Here is a 14,385-nt window from a genome sequence, read left to right as displayed (position 1 = left end):
CTCCCCACCACACTCCAAATCTGGGGTCCTTGAGATTCCAGGGACACCCCCCTAGCCTCCAGGGCCATCCCTGATGCTCTGGCCCCTGCCCGCTCCTAGGCAGGAAAGGACCCTTTGTTCTGAGAGAGGAGACACTTAGGGTTTGGGGGGAGGAGGGAGGGAGGAACAGGGGATGAAAGAGAGAAAGGGACCTCTGGGGTTTGGGGCCTATGGAGGTAGGAAGTAGAGCAGAGAGAATGAGGGGGTGGAGGACTGAAGATAGCCTGAAAGAATAGAAATGGAGTGAAAAGAGAGGAGGCATGAGGAGGGGGAGCTGCACAGAAAGATTCTAGGAGGGTGGGAAGGAGAAAGGGACAGGTTCGACTTAAATTCCTCCTACTTCAAGGAGGTCCCGGGGAGGAAGGCAAGGAATGGGGGGTGGGGTCAGGACATAGCTCTGAACCATCCCCCCAGATAGGTAGCAGGGGAGACCATCTTCCTCAAATTATCTCGTTTCCAGCGGCCCCCCTCTACTTCCCACCGCAGTATAAAAAGAAAGGAGACAGCTGGTGTGCTTGGGGGAGGGGGAAGAGGGGATCCAGGGTTTGTTGGCTAAGAATCAACTCCCCCCTTCTGTAACCACAGCTTTCCGGAGGTGGCCCTCCCCTTCCGACCAGCCCAAACTGACAACCAACCTCCCTCAGTGGCCCCTCTGCCCTCTCAGATCTACCCACTCAGCCCCTCACATCCCCCCCCCCCCCCCCACCCCCACCCCCCCCAAAACCAAGGCCCCCCCCGCCAAAAAAAACCCAAGCTTCTAGATCCCCAGCCCCCCCCAACTACCAAAAAAAAAAAAAAAAAAAGGCATGAGGACCCAGGTATCTGGCTCCCCAACTCCTCCCAATAACGGAAAAGGGACCCGAGTATCTACCTTCCCAGATCCCCTGTCTATAGCCCCTCTCCTGGTCTGCCCCTCGCCGGTGCCCCCATGGTTTTCCCTTTTAGGGTGGAACCAAATTTCCGTGGTTTCAAAAAACCTCTCCACCCCCCTTGGCCCTGCTCCAGGGTCTCAGCTCAAACGGTTGAAAAATAAACAGACTTTCATAGCTGGGGCCTGGCCTGGCGCAGGGTTGAGAAGAGCCTGTCTGCCACCCCACTGTTCCACTGCACTTCAGCCATCTCTCCTCTGGCCCTCTGTTTGTCTTAAGCCCTACCCAAATCCCCAGTTGCTTTCCTGTTAGCAGAATCTCATCCCAACCCCCCAAGGAAAAGTTCCAGGATGGAACCTCTCCCAACTTAGCCTCTAGATGGGTAGTCAGGCTAGGAGCTAGGAGGGAAGTGTGGGAAGGGGTTTCCACCATCTCTGAGGACTCCAAAAGGGTACTGCTCCCATGCCGGTAGACTGTGATGGTGATCAGCATAGGCTGGTGATCAGCATAGGCTGCGCGCCAGGGCAGGACACTGGGATTGGAAAGAGGCCAGAGATTAAACCAGCGATGGACTGGGTCTTGGCCTTTCCCATAATGGGTACAGTGTGGGTGCCTTGAGCAGCTGGGAGGTGCTGTCTGCATGCACCACCTTCCTCCCAGCTCTCATTTATTCACCTATAAGTCAGCTTCATCATTTCCTGGGGGCTGAGGTGTGGAGAGATCATGGCCTTTGGGAGTGGGCCTGGGTACAAAGGCAGAAATAAGGGATACTTGGAAAGGAGTGGCCAAGAGCTCAAGATGGGGGTGGGGGCTAGGGTAATTATACATCCAGACTCTTGAAATGGTAGGTGAACAGTCCCAAGATAAAGAGTTAAGAGAGCTGGGGTGGGGAGGAGGGATGAGGGCACAGTGCCAAGTGGGTCAGCCTAAAGGTTTCAGTTTGTTTCAGGCTGCAAGGACAAGGAGCTTGGAAGCTGGTGGGGCAAAAAGGGATGGGGGGGACCCTCTGTGTTTCAGGAACAGGGGTGCTCTGGGCCCCAAGGATGGAAGAAAGGATCCTAGCTACACAAAGACCTCTGCTCCCTTCACCTAAGGGTGATGGCTTGGGGGAAAGTAAGCCGTCCCTGAGCTGTCCTGACCCGTCACCCGCCCACCAGAGAGAAGAACTGAATCACAGCTGGAAAGTCCATCTGCGAGGAGAGGAGGAGCTGACTGCTGTCTCGGAGGGGTGGTGATGGTGGTGGTGATGGTGGGAGGAAGCCGGGAAACCACCCCCTCCCACCCCTCCGCCGGATGGCGGGGACAAAGAGGGAACGACCAAGCCAGCGACTGCAGAGTGGGGGGATACCGAGAGCAAGCCGGTGGAACCCTGGCGGAGGGGGTTCCGGAGAGCTTTCGCCGCCCCCACCCCCCCTCGACACACACACCTCCCTCTTCCCGCTCTGTCCCTTACCGGAGCAACTTTCTTTCACGCGGCCCAAAAACACCCGGTCCCGCCAGATCGGAAGCCCCTAAACCCCAGGTCCTATGGCTCCCGGGATCCCGGCAGAGAATCTGCTCGGAGCTGGAGGCGCGGGTCGCGTCTACTGCTCCCCCAGCCCCCTCCCCACTCACTCACAGTCCCCACCCACCCCGTCCCGCCGCGTTCCCGACCGACGCTCCGCCCGATTTTGCCGCCCAGAAAGCAGGCGGGCAGACCCGGGGGCGCTGCGGGTGCCGGGGATCGAAGGGCGCCCTGAGGACAGCGGGCGAGAGGGACAGGGGTTTCAGAGCCCACCTTGCTGGCCAGCTCTTTGCTCCGGTCGATCCGCGCCCGTGTGAGGGATTCGATCCGAGACATAATCCGATGGGGGCGGGGGGAGCCCAGGAGGACGCGGCGCGGACCCTGGCGTCCGGCTGTTTGGGGGGGAGGGCGGGGGAGGGGTCCGACCCGCACGCGTCGGTCTTGGGGACAGGAAGTCTGACTCCCCTCGCCCGGCACCCAGCGCCAGTTCCTCAAACCCGAGTCTCCACCCCCGCCCGAGCTCAGGAAGGGGGGAGGCGGGGCGGAGGGAGGGCGGGTGCCGAGCGCCGGACGGGACGCCTCGGTCCGTGGAGGGGCGGCTCGCACAAGTACAAGGGGCCGTGGACTAGCTCGCAGGGCCCCTCTGCCTGTTTGCCCTCCAGCGCCGGGCGCCTCTAACCCCAGACGCCCGCCTCCTGGCTTCGGTTTTCCTAAAACCCACCCTGGCCCGCCTCGCAGCCCTCACCCCACCTCTGGTCTTCCCTTTCCCCTCCTCCTCCTCCTCCTCCGCAGTCCATCAGTCTAGAAAGACTCGCGGGCCGGAGGATTCCAGCCGCCCCCAGCTCTCCAGGGAACCCGGGGCCAGTTCCTTCCTGGCCTTCTGGGCCCATCAAAGCAGGCCAGAGCCACCGACCCCTTTTACGACTGGGGGCAGGCGTGGGGAGAGGGCGGAGAAATCAAAGGGGAACTAAAGGGTGGATCTTTAGAGGGCCTGAAAGGGAAGATTCACTCCTGGAGGTTGAAGAATCTGAGAGGAGAGCATTCTTCCACAAGCCCCCAACTCTCTGGGGCCTTACAAGACCGCCCTCAGCCCATCCTCTTCCCTCCTGCCTCTGCCTCCACTGACTACTGGGGTGGTAGAGGGGAGGAATTCGTCACTGTTACAGAAGACTAAGAAGCTGAGGAAGTCCTTCCTTGTGTCTAACCCCAGTTCCCTCTGTTGCAAGTTAGGCTAGAACCAAAAGACAAGCAACCAGCCTTCCCCAGTCAGGGACAGTTGGAGTATGGCCAGTCTCTCCACAAGAAGGAGGGGTGCAGTAGGACATTCTTTCTGGACACTCTGCCCCAGTCTGAGGCAACTTCCACCTTTTGGGGGAAATTCCTCCTCCACTCTGATTATAATCACTCACATTGAAGTTCATTTCTGCCTCTCAGGGTCTCCCATGTCTCTGGGAGAAACAGAAGTACAGAGAGTCCTGGGACAGAGCATCTTATGTTTGCAGGGTCCCGCCTGATTTCTGGTCCCCAAAGGTGTGGAGGAAGGAGGGAGGGAGAGGAGGCCCAACCTAGACCCAGCAGCTCCCTGCCCGGGTTCAGCAGCAGGGCCTGGCTGCAGGTTTCAAGCCCAGCTCAGCACTCTTGTAGGTGCCAATTTTAGCCTCTGCCACTATTTTGGGCTCCACTGCCTGACCACTGGCTGAGCTAGTTGGGCTCCTCACCACCACACTGCTCCTCTGGCTTCCCCTCCTGCCTAGCAGCTCCTTCACCTCCTTCTTCACCCATTCCCCTGTTTAGGATCCTTATATAGCAAAGACCAGAAAAAAAGGAGAGAAAATAACCATGCCCAATTCTAGGCTGGATGGAAATTAGAAAGCAGAGAGGACTTTCCCTGGGCCATGAGGGAGGCTGACTCCTCCAGGCTTGTACCTGCAGGGGAGACCTACAGGAAGGCCCTAGGAACTCCCCCAAACCAGCAGTCTTGAGGATCCTGGGCCCAGAACCCCAGACTTACCTCCCCGCAGTGGGCAGCCAGGGCTGAGGAATGTACTAAATTTAAAAACAGACTGCCAGAAGCCAGAATCCTGGCCTCACGGCTCCACCCACTAGGGGCCCTGAGACAAGGGGTAGGCTGCAACCTCGGCTTTTCTCCCAGGCCTGGGGTGGGAGGGTGTTTCAAGCTAAGGATGGAATCTTAAAGGGCCAAACTCCAGTCTGGATACCCAATAAACCCAGGGCCTGAATCCCAGAGTTACGTGAAGGATCTCAATCCCCAAACTCAACGTAGATGGTCTCTATGAAAGGAGAGGACTTAATCTTCCAACCCTCTTCTGTCTCCTACCCCAATCTTCAATATACTTTTCACCCATCTGCTCTTTGTTACCCTGCCTCTCACCCTATGCCCTCTCCTTCCTCTTAAGAGATGAGTAGTAAGGAAGGGGACTTTCGGGGTGGGTAAAGGAAACCCGTCTACCTTTAAGAACACATGTGCTTTTAGTGAGCTAGGCCTGCAGCTTGACTTAATTTCCATTTTCTGTATCCTCTGGAACAGTGAACCCTTTTCCTTTCTCCTTGGCATCCCCTGCCCCTTCTTCCAAACCATTTTTATCCCAATCCCTGCTCCTCCTATCCAGTGATGCTGCCCAGATATTCAGAAATTATTTTTTTAGATACACAAAAACAAAAGCCAACCCTGATTTCTGCCAGAATCTAAAAGTAGCCACCACTTTCTTTAGCTCATTTAACTTAACGGATATGTCCCCCACATTTCAGGGGTAGGGAGGCCATCCCAGGGAAGAACCTGGTTGTCAGGGTCTTGGCCAGTAGGTGAGCAGAGAAAGCCACAGGGATACCTGGGCCCAAGTCCTACAGTTCCCAGGAGGAGGTTTGCTTTTCTTCTTATTACTTTGGACCTTGTGTATTCTGGGAGGGGATGATTAATGCATTATTGACTCCAATGGCCATCCATCAGAAATGGTGGAAGAAGCGAAGAGAGGGGATAAACTATTACGTAGGTTTACTGACAGAAGCAGAGACAACAACATATAGTCAAAGCTCTAGGTTTGTAATACAGCTCCACCTTTTGCTAACTGTGGGATCTTGGGAGAGTAACCTAGGCTCTAAGTTATCTTGTCTATGAAACAGAGATTAAGGGGCTTCCCTGGTGGTGCAGTGGTTAAGATCTGCCTGCCAATGCAGGGGACATGGGTTCGAGCCCTGGTCCGGAAAGATCCCACATACCGCGGAACAACTAAGTCCGTGCGCTACAACTACTGAGCCTGTGCTCTAAAGCCTGCGAGCCACAGCTACTGAAGCCCGCACACCTAGAGGCCATGCTCTGCAACAAGAGAAGCCACTGCAATGAGAAGCCTGCACACCTCAACGAAGAGTAGCCCCCGCTCGCCACGACTAGAGAAAGCCGCGCACGGCCAAGAAGACCCAATGCAGCCAAAAATAAATAAATAAGTTAATTAATTAATTTTAAAAATAATAACAAATGTAAATAAGAGCTTTAAAAACAAAACAAAACACAGAGATTAAAATATTTATCTTTGCCAGAGTGTTATAAGAATTAAATGAGATGACCTCTGGAAAAGTGTTTTGTCAACTCTACAATGCTAGTCAAATAGGAAGGAATAAGCTACTTCCTTCTCTCACTGCTTGACTGAGCTTCTCTTCACCCCCACCCCTGGTGTTTACCTGCTTATGGCCCCTATCCTGAGCTGGGAGGAGGGGGAAGAAGAGATTTAGTGATGCAAGCACACACATTCATGAGGGTGGAAGCAAGATGGACCAGGAGATGACAGAGAGGGAAACAGGAAGACAGAACGAGAGTCCTAGCAAGGAAAGGCAGTCGACTGGGACAATGTCCTGACGATGCTTAGCTCTTTCCTGCTGGCTGTCTGGGCTTCAGTCTCTGCCCACTTTCTCCTTCATCCCCTCACCAAACTTCTAGGCCAAGGGCGGGCAAATGCAGACCAACTGGGATCTGGATGGCCCCTAGACAGCACCGACTTCCTCTACCATTCCCACTGCAGGAAAAGAGGGTGATTCTGCTGTCAGACTCTCCTACTCTGAACAGAGAGGCTGTGGGGAGAGGGACTCAGACCCAAGGTCTGGGTGTTGGCTTTGTTCTCTTTGTAGAGAGCTCTGCTCCCCCCCACGGCAGAAAAGAAGCCTCACTGTGCCCACCTCGCCCTGCTCTCAGACTGCCTGATCTCACGCTTCAGCTCCCCGCCTGCGGCTTGCAACGAGAAGGAGCTGAGAACCTGGTTTTGTTTCTGCCCTCCCTGCCCACCCAGAGGAAGGAGAATCCTGGCTGAAAGGCTGGCAGAGAAGAGAGCGCTGGCATTGCCGGCGGGGCCAGGAGGAGCCCAGGCAACCTTACTGGGTGAGGATCCCGTGGTGCTTCGAGGTGAATCTGATGATGTCTTGTCTGGGGTTTCTCTTAATGTTCAGGAGCCGCCCCGGTGGGAAAGTACATGCATACTTGGGGAAGCCAGGAGAGGAAAAGGGGGGAGTGGCTCATTCTGCCAGTAAATGAAGAGAGTGGAAATGAATTCAAGCAGCAGGCAGAGCTCCTAGTTTCACCAGAGCCGGGGTGTTGGTAATAAGGAAGAGAGCAACGTGCCTTCACCTTCCTGGGGTCGGAACCGCACGTGGCCCCACTGGTACGGTGTGTATGCGCTTCCACAATCATACACTTTCCTGGCTTCCACTCTGCCTATGGTCTCATTTCAACTCCTTCAGGTGCCATATCCACCCATAAAATTATGAGTGTAAAAGCACTTTGCAAACCCGAATACTCTCTGAAGAAGTAAAAAGTATTGCTGTAATTATTATGATTATTATGCCCGATGGTTAAGATTTCGGCTGCCTACCTCTCAGCTATGTGGGGCCTCCAGAGAGGGAGGGCTAGGCCACTCCTCAGCTTCTGAGGCTCCTGGCCCATCTCCCCTTCCAGCTGTCCACAGCTGGCTGCTAAGCTGGAGACATAGGGAAAGCAGAGGAAAGGTGATTTACTGGGACAGAAGGAGGGAGACTGGGAGATATACCATGTTCCCTTAAAACTTGAACCATTGCCCTGAGTCTCTGCCTACCAGCGGAAGCTGGGGAGGGGAGCAGATGGTGAGGGGGAGGGGAAGGGAACTGGGGAGGGCAGTGGGTCCCCGGGCCTCCTGCTTCCCCAACTCCTACCTTGGCCTTTCCGGTCATGCCCAAGATGAAGCTGAGGGTCCGTCTCAGGGAGGAGCCTGCCCAGGTGCCTGAGCCCCCTTCCAGTTGGCTACAGCTGCAGAGAGAAAAAGAAGAGGTGAAGAGATGGAGCTGGAGCTGGAAAAGAACAACAAGATACTCCCAGAGATACGGTGGATGAAGTGCCATGACCAGGGGAGAGAGAATGGGGAGATACGGGGGAAAGACAGAGAAGGGTGAGGAAGAGAGAGGAAGGACTCAGGAGAAAGAGGCCCCCACTCCCCTACCTCCTCGGATTTCCTAGATATGGTCACTACAGTTTCCCAGGCCCTTCTATTTATGAGGAAAACTCCAGGCTCCTCCCAGATAAATACAGACTCCCCCTTCCTACCTAATCCAGGCCCAATCTCCTCTTTCACGCTGCTTCCCAACGGAAATGATACGGGGAGGGGGGCTCTCCAAGGGGACGTTTTCCCCTCACAAAACAAGAGTCCTGTGTACAACCCTCCCTGCTGTTTGGAAAGGGCCTCTGGGCCTAATGCCAATAAGGACTGAATTTCCTGGGATTTCATCAGCCCCATCCCATGAGCTAATCCCAAACCCAGAGCCAGGAGGATGTGTCAGCTAGAGATTTTCAGGACCACCAATCAGAGCTTGATATCTTAAAGGGCCCATTACTAGCTCACACACCCACACTGTCTTAGAGGGCTAACCCACTCTAATCAGGCTTCAGCTGTAGGAGCCAAATAAACAGGTGCCGATTTTGCATGCTTATTTACATAGATACTATGTAAATCTCCCAGCCTCCACCTCGATTCCTGAACAATATGCCTTCAGCCCCTGCCCTCTCCCCTTGGGGCGCTACAGCCCATGCCCAGCTCTCCTTAGGGCCACTCCCCATTGGTCGATTATCTCAGCTATCCAAAGCTGGTCCATGGTCCTTGGTCACCGTCTGTCCCTAAGATTGTGCAGTAGCGAATCTGCCTGCTCACTTTTCTGACACTGACAACAGCTGTCAACCTCCACTCTCTTATTTAACAGACACCCTGGGGTCTATATACTCCTCTTTCCCTGATTTCTTCGTCATCCCATGGAGCTACCGGGAAACTTCTTAGCCTTCCCCAGCCAATGAGAAGAAGGGGAATTCTATGCAGCGCAGGTGGAAGGATATTTGGAGGTCTTTCATAAGAAACGTTAAGGGGAGCAATGTTTCAGGAAACAGAGACCCTTGGGGCTACAAAACCCATGGCCTAGTCCCATTGTCCCTCCCCCATCTAGGGCTTTGAAGGGCTCTGTGTCCCCCAAACTCACCTTTTGCTGAGGTCAGCAGCAGAGGACTGGGACAAATTCCCTGCCAACACAAAAGGAGACGTGAGGTGTCCGGCTAAAGCCAGACAAAGGCGCCCAGGGCTGCCTCCCCCACCCCCTCCACCTGGATCAGGTTCCCAAGCTGCAGGTGCTTGTGACGCCATTCCTTAGGGCGGGCACTGGGGAGTAGGGAAGGAGGGAGGCTTCTGAGCAGAGCAGAGCTGAAGAACTTAGGAGCCAGGGTAACAGAGCACCGGCGTTGTGTGGATAGGGGGCTGAGAGGCCAATGTCTCAGTTCCTTTTCAGTGAATGGCGAGGGCAGAGGATTGAGCTCCCAATGCCTCTTCTTGATGACAAGGTACGTTGCGGATAACTGTCCTCCATCTCTGGTGACAGGGGAAGCTAGAGAGCCTCTCTCTGTCCTATGTCCTCCTTCATTGGAAGGAGAGCCTCAGAATACCAAAGTCCTGAATTCAGATCTCTCACTTGAATAAAGGCATTTTGGGGTTTCCAAGGGTGTGTGGTTAAACATAATGCAGGACATCTGGACCCTAAACAGCTGGCTCTGAGGAGTGGGCTGAGACAGGCAGAGGAAGGGGCCACCACTGCTTTGCTCCCCACTTTTACTCACCAGCTGGATCTGAGCAGCCCAAGAAGTAACTGATGCCACTCATGGATACAGACTTGGAAAGCATGCCGGTGGGCGAGTGGTCCAAAAGGCCAGCAGATGGGTGACAGGAACGCTGACCCTAGAATCGTGTTAAGAATCCTCATGCAAAGTTCAGGCTTCATCCATCTTCCCCCCCCCCCCGCCCAAGGCTCTTCACTTTCCCACAGCAAAGCCCTTCTTCAAGGCCTTCAGGCCTTCTACCCCTCCCCACTACCCATATCTGGAACATCCCACTTGAAATAGTTGAGAAGTTATTCCTGCTATTTAGCAGCCATCACTCTGTTGCAACTCAAACCCTGGCTGCCTTAATATAGAAAATATCTTAGAAAAGATTTACCCTGAATCGTTTCCAGAGATGAAAAACTCAATATATAGAGGTCAGGCAGGTAATGAAAAAACAAACACACACACACAAAAAACTGGGGCAGTCTGGGTTTAAAACAATAGGGATTAGAAATATTCATAAACCCCACACCCAATCTTTCGAAAATCACTTTTTTTTTCTCAAGCCTACATGGAGCATTACAATAACTGGCTACATATCAGTCCATAAGGCAAAATGTAACATGTTTCAGATAACCTCTATCAGAGAGATCATAGGAAACAACCCAGAAATCCCTTTTCAGTAGCTAGGATAAAGAATCTGTGGTATATTTATAAATAGAAGCATTATTCAACATTAAAAATGAACAAACTACAGTTCAGCCAACAATATGGATGAATCTCATGAAAGAACGAAGACACAAAAGATTTATATACTTTGTGGTTACATTCATATAAAGTTTAAAACAGGCAAAACTAATTGATATTGTTTAGACATACACATAAAGGTGGTAAGTCTATAGGGAAAATCGATCTCAAAAGTCAAGAAAGTGGTCCTCTCTGCCAGGAGGGAGAGGGCTATGAATGGGGAGGGACACGGGGGGCTTCTGGGTTTGGGTGGTACTCTATTTTTTTTTAACCTGGAGTAGTTACATGGTTGTTTGCTTCCTAATTATGCATTACGTTGTACATATAAGTTTTATATACTTCTCTGTATCTATGTTATATTTCAATTTTTTTTTAAGTTTTAAACAAATCTCCATTTTTTTTTTTTTGCGGTACGCGGGCCTCACCGCTGTGGCCTCTCCCGTTGCGGAGCACAGGCTCCGGACGTGCAGGCTCAGCGGCCATGGCTCACGGGCCCAGCCACTCCACGGCACGTGGGATCTTCCCCAACCGGAGCACGAACCCGTGTCCCCTGCATCGGCAGGCGGACTCAACCACTGCGCCACCAGGGAAGCCCCAGATTTAGAAATTTTAAAACACCCTTCTAAATAAACTTACTGGTCAAAGAAGAAATCATTATGGGAATTTAAAGGTATTTTATAACAACAATAATGAAAATACTACTCAACAAAACTTGTGGGAGATGGCCAAAATGTATCTCAAGGATAATTTGTCAATTTAAAATGCTTAACTGAAAATTTTTTAAACTGAAAATTAATGAGCTATGCCAGCTTAAAAGGTTAGAAAAAGAACAACAAAACAAACCCAAAGTAAATAGAAGAAAGGATATGATAAAAGCAGAAATCAATGAAGTAGTAACAAATGAAATAGGATCAATAAAGCCAAGAGTTGATTTTAGGAACAGGCAAATAAAATAGACAAACCTTTGATAAGGGTTATGCTCAAATAAAAGTAGAATGAACGAGTGGACCTAACTACAGAAACAGTAGTGACTAGAAAGATAATGCTATCTACAACTTAATGCCAGTAATTTTGAAAATGCAAACAAAATAGACAAATTCTTTTAAAAAACAAACAAAATATATATAACTTACCAAAACTGAATCTAGAAGAAATAGAAAGTCTGAATGGTCCTATTAAAGAAATGGAATCAGTAGTTAATCTTTCTATAAACAAAACAAAACACACCAGGCCAAAACAGTTTTACAGTCAAGGAGCAGAGCTTTCAAGGAATAGATCACTGAAATCTTATACAAACTCTTCCAAAGAATAGAAAACAAAAGCTTCCCAACTCTTTCTATAAGGCAAGTATAACCTTGATTCTTAAACTACACACAGACCATATGACAAGGGAAAATTATGGCCCAATCTCTCTTATGAAAAGTACAAAAATTCCAAACAAAATATTAGCAAACTGTAATAGATTTTTAAATAGCCACAAATTATTTGCAGCTCCTACCATCAAGAAGGAGTCTATTTCTTCACTCAGTCACAGGCTGGCCTGTGACTTACTACGATGAAAAGAATGTGGCAGAAGTAGCATGATGTGATTTTTGAGCCTACACCTCAAGAAAACTTAAAGCTTCCACTCATGCCCACTTGGAATGCTATTGCCACGTGAACAAGACCAAGCCTAAGCCTTCTGGAGAAGCCATGTGGATAAGAACCAAAGTATCACAACGGGCAACCTGCCAACCCACAGGCATGGATACGGCTGTCCTTGACCATCAGCCCTATTCAGCCACCAGACAACTACGGCCACATAAGTGAGTCCAGGTGGAGCCAGCAGAAGAATACCCAGCTGAGCTCAGTCCAAATTAACCACCCATAGAACTGTGAGGGGGAAAAAAAGGTTGTTGTTTTAAGCCACTAAGTTTGGGGTTGATCTTTTATGCAGCAATAGATAATTGATGCCACAAATAAATCCAGCAGTGTGTAAAAAAGATAATCAATCCATCATGAAAAAGTCAGACTTATCCTAAAAATATAAGGGTGGTTTAAGATGAGGAAAATCTTTAAATGTAATTTACCTCAATGACATATTAAAGGAGAAAAAACATAACCAACTCAGTAAAAGCAAAAAAATCATAGGATAAAATCCAACACTCACTCATTGTAAAACCAAAGACCTGGCAGTTACAAATGGAAGGAATCTTCCTTAACTGGATAGAGTATCTTTTAAAACCTTAAAGCCAAAAATCGATTTCAATGGTGAAACATAAGATGCACTCCCTCTAAAATCAGAAACAAGACAAGGATAGCCATCGTCACCGTTTCTGTTCAGCACTGCAATAGAGCCCTAGCCACACACAGCCACACACACAGTAGGGCAAGAAAAAGAAATGAAAGAAATAAATATTGAAAAAGAAGAAAGCAAAATTCATTTAAAGATGACATATGGGCTTCCCTGGTGGCGTGGTGGTTAAGAATCCGCCTGCCAATGCAGGGTGACGCAGGAAGATCCCACATGCCGTGGAGCCACTAAGCCTGTGCGCCACAGCGACTGAGCCTGTGCTCTAGAGCCCGTGAGCCACAACTACTGACCCTGCGTGCCACAACTACTGAAGCCCGTGTGCCTAGAGCCTGTGCTTCACAAGAGAAGCCACCACAATGAGAAGCCTGTGCACCACAAGGAAGAGTAGCCCCCACTCGCCGCAACTCGAGAAAGCCCGCGTGCAGCTACGAAGACCCAACGCAGCCAAAAATAAAAATAAATAAATAAAATTTAAAACAAAATAAAGATGACATAATTGTCTACTTAGAAAAGCCAAAAAATCCAGATAACTTGTTATAACTGAAAAAAAAGAGTTTAACAAGGTAAATAACTATAATTAATTAAATTGCATTTCTATAAACCAAAAATAATTATAAAATGTAATTAATGTAATTTAAATATAAGAAAGCATTTATAATAGCAACAAAATATATAAGGCACATAGAAATAAATCTAATAAAGATTGACAAGACCTGTATGAAGGAAACAAATACTTTGTTAAAAGACATATTTTTTTAGAAAGCCTAACAAAATAGAGATATTATTTTTCGTGGATAAGAAGACTCAATATCAGAAAGAAGTCAATTTTTCCTAAATTAATCTTTTTTTTAATTCATCCACCAAATATTTTCATGTTTTATTTGTTTTTTCTTAACATCTTTATTGGAGTATAATTGCTTTACAATGGTGTGTTAGTTTCTGCTTTATAACAAAGTGAATCAGTTATACATATACATATGTTCCCATTTCTCTTCCCTCCTAAATTAATCTTTGAATTCAGTACAACCTCAGTCAAAATTCAGCAGAATTTTTCATTTTTAGAAATTGATAAGCTGATCCTAAAATTCACATAGAAGTGCAGAGACTTCCCTGGTGGCCCAGTGGTTAAGAATCTGCCTTCCAATGCAGGGGACGCGGGTTCGATCCCTGGTTGGGGAACTAAGAGCCCACATGCTGCAGGGCAACTAAGCCTGCGCACCGCAACTACTGAGCCTGTGCACTCTGGAGCCCGTGCACCACAACTGGAGAACCCTGCACGCTGCGACGAAGAGCCCATGTGCTGCAACTAAGACCTGATGCGGCCAAATAAATAAATATTTTTATTTATTTAAAATAAAATAAAATTCACATAGAAGTGCAAAGGACCTAGAATAGCCAAGATAATCTTAAAGAAAAATAATAAAGTTGGAGGACTTACACTATCACATTTTTAAGACTTACAATAAAGCCACATTAATTAAGATAATGTGATACTGGCATAAGAATAGACAAATAGGGCTTCCCTGGTGGCGCAGTGGTTGGGAGTCCGCCTGCCGATGCAGGGGACATGGGTTCGTGCCCTGGTCCGGGAAGATCCCACATGCTGCGGAGCGGCTAGACCCGTGAGCCATGGCCTCTGAGCCTGTGCGTCCGGAGCCTGTGCTCCGCAACGGGAGAGGCCACAACAGTGAGAGGCCCGCGTACCACAAAAAAAAAAAAAAAAAAAAAGAATAGACAAATAGATCAATGGAACAGAGAACAGTCCCCAGCAATAGACTCACACAAATATAGTCACCTGATTTTCAACAAAGTCACCACAGCA

General features: G+C 49.6%; 1 protein-coding gene across 5 annotated transcripts in view; it reads right to left on the bottom strand.

Annotated features, from left to right (window-relative positions):
• The window catches only part of ARHGEF2 (Rho/Rac guanine nucleotide exchange factor 2), a 50,397-nt gene that overhangs the window by 21,500 nt on the left and 14,512 nt on the right, over positions 1-14,385 (bottom strand). The window contains exons 4-6 of one of the 5 annotated variants that reach the window (XM_029227651.1): positions 9,542-9,659; positions 8,914-8,953; positions 7,606-7,699 (exon numbers count right to left, since the gene is read on the bottom strand). In XM_029227651.1, the coding sequence (XP_029083484.1) occupies positions 7,606-7,699; positions 8,914-8,953; positions 9,542-9,659 (252 nt within the window). Of the gene's footprint in view, positions 1-2,361; positions 2,492-2,685; positions 2,938-4,423; positions 4,435-7,605; positions 7,700-7,993; positions 8,218-8,913; positions 8,954-9,541; positions 9,660-14,385 lie in introns of those variants that run through there. The other 4 variants (XM_029227654.1, XM_029227656.1, XM_029227653.1 and 1 more) reach the window with 4 other exon arrangements.

Source organism: Monodon monoceros, unplaced genomic scaffold (assembly GCF_005190385.1).
Source record: "Monodon monoceros isolate NGI ecotype Baffin Bay Population unplaced genomic scaffold, NGI_Narwhal_1 Super_Scaffold_18, whole genome shotgun sequence".
In the NCBI taxonomy this organism is placed as follows: domain Eukaryota; kingdom Metazoa; phylum Chordata; class Mammalia; order Artiodactyla; family Monodontidae; genus Monodon; species Monodon monoceros.
The sequence above is the reverse complement of the archived record's forward strand: the minus strand, read 5'-3'. Positions and strand labels throughout refer to the sequence as shown.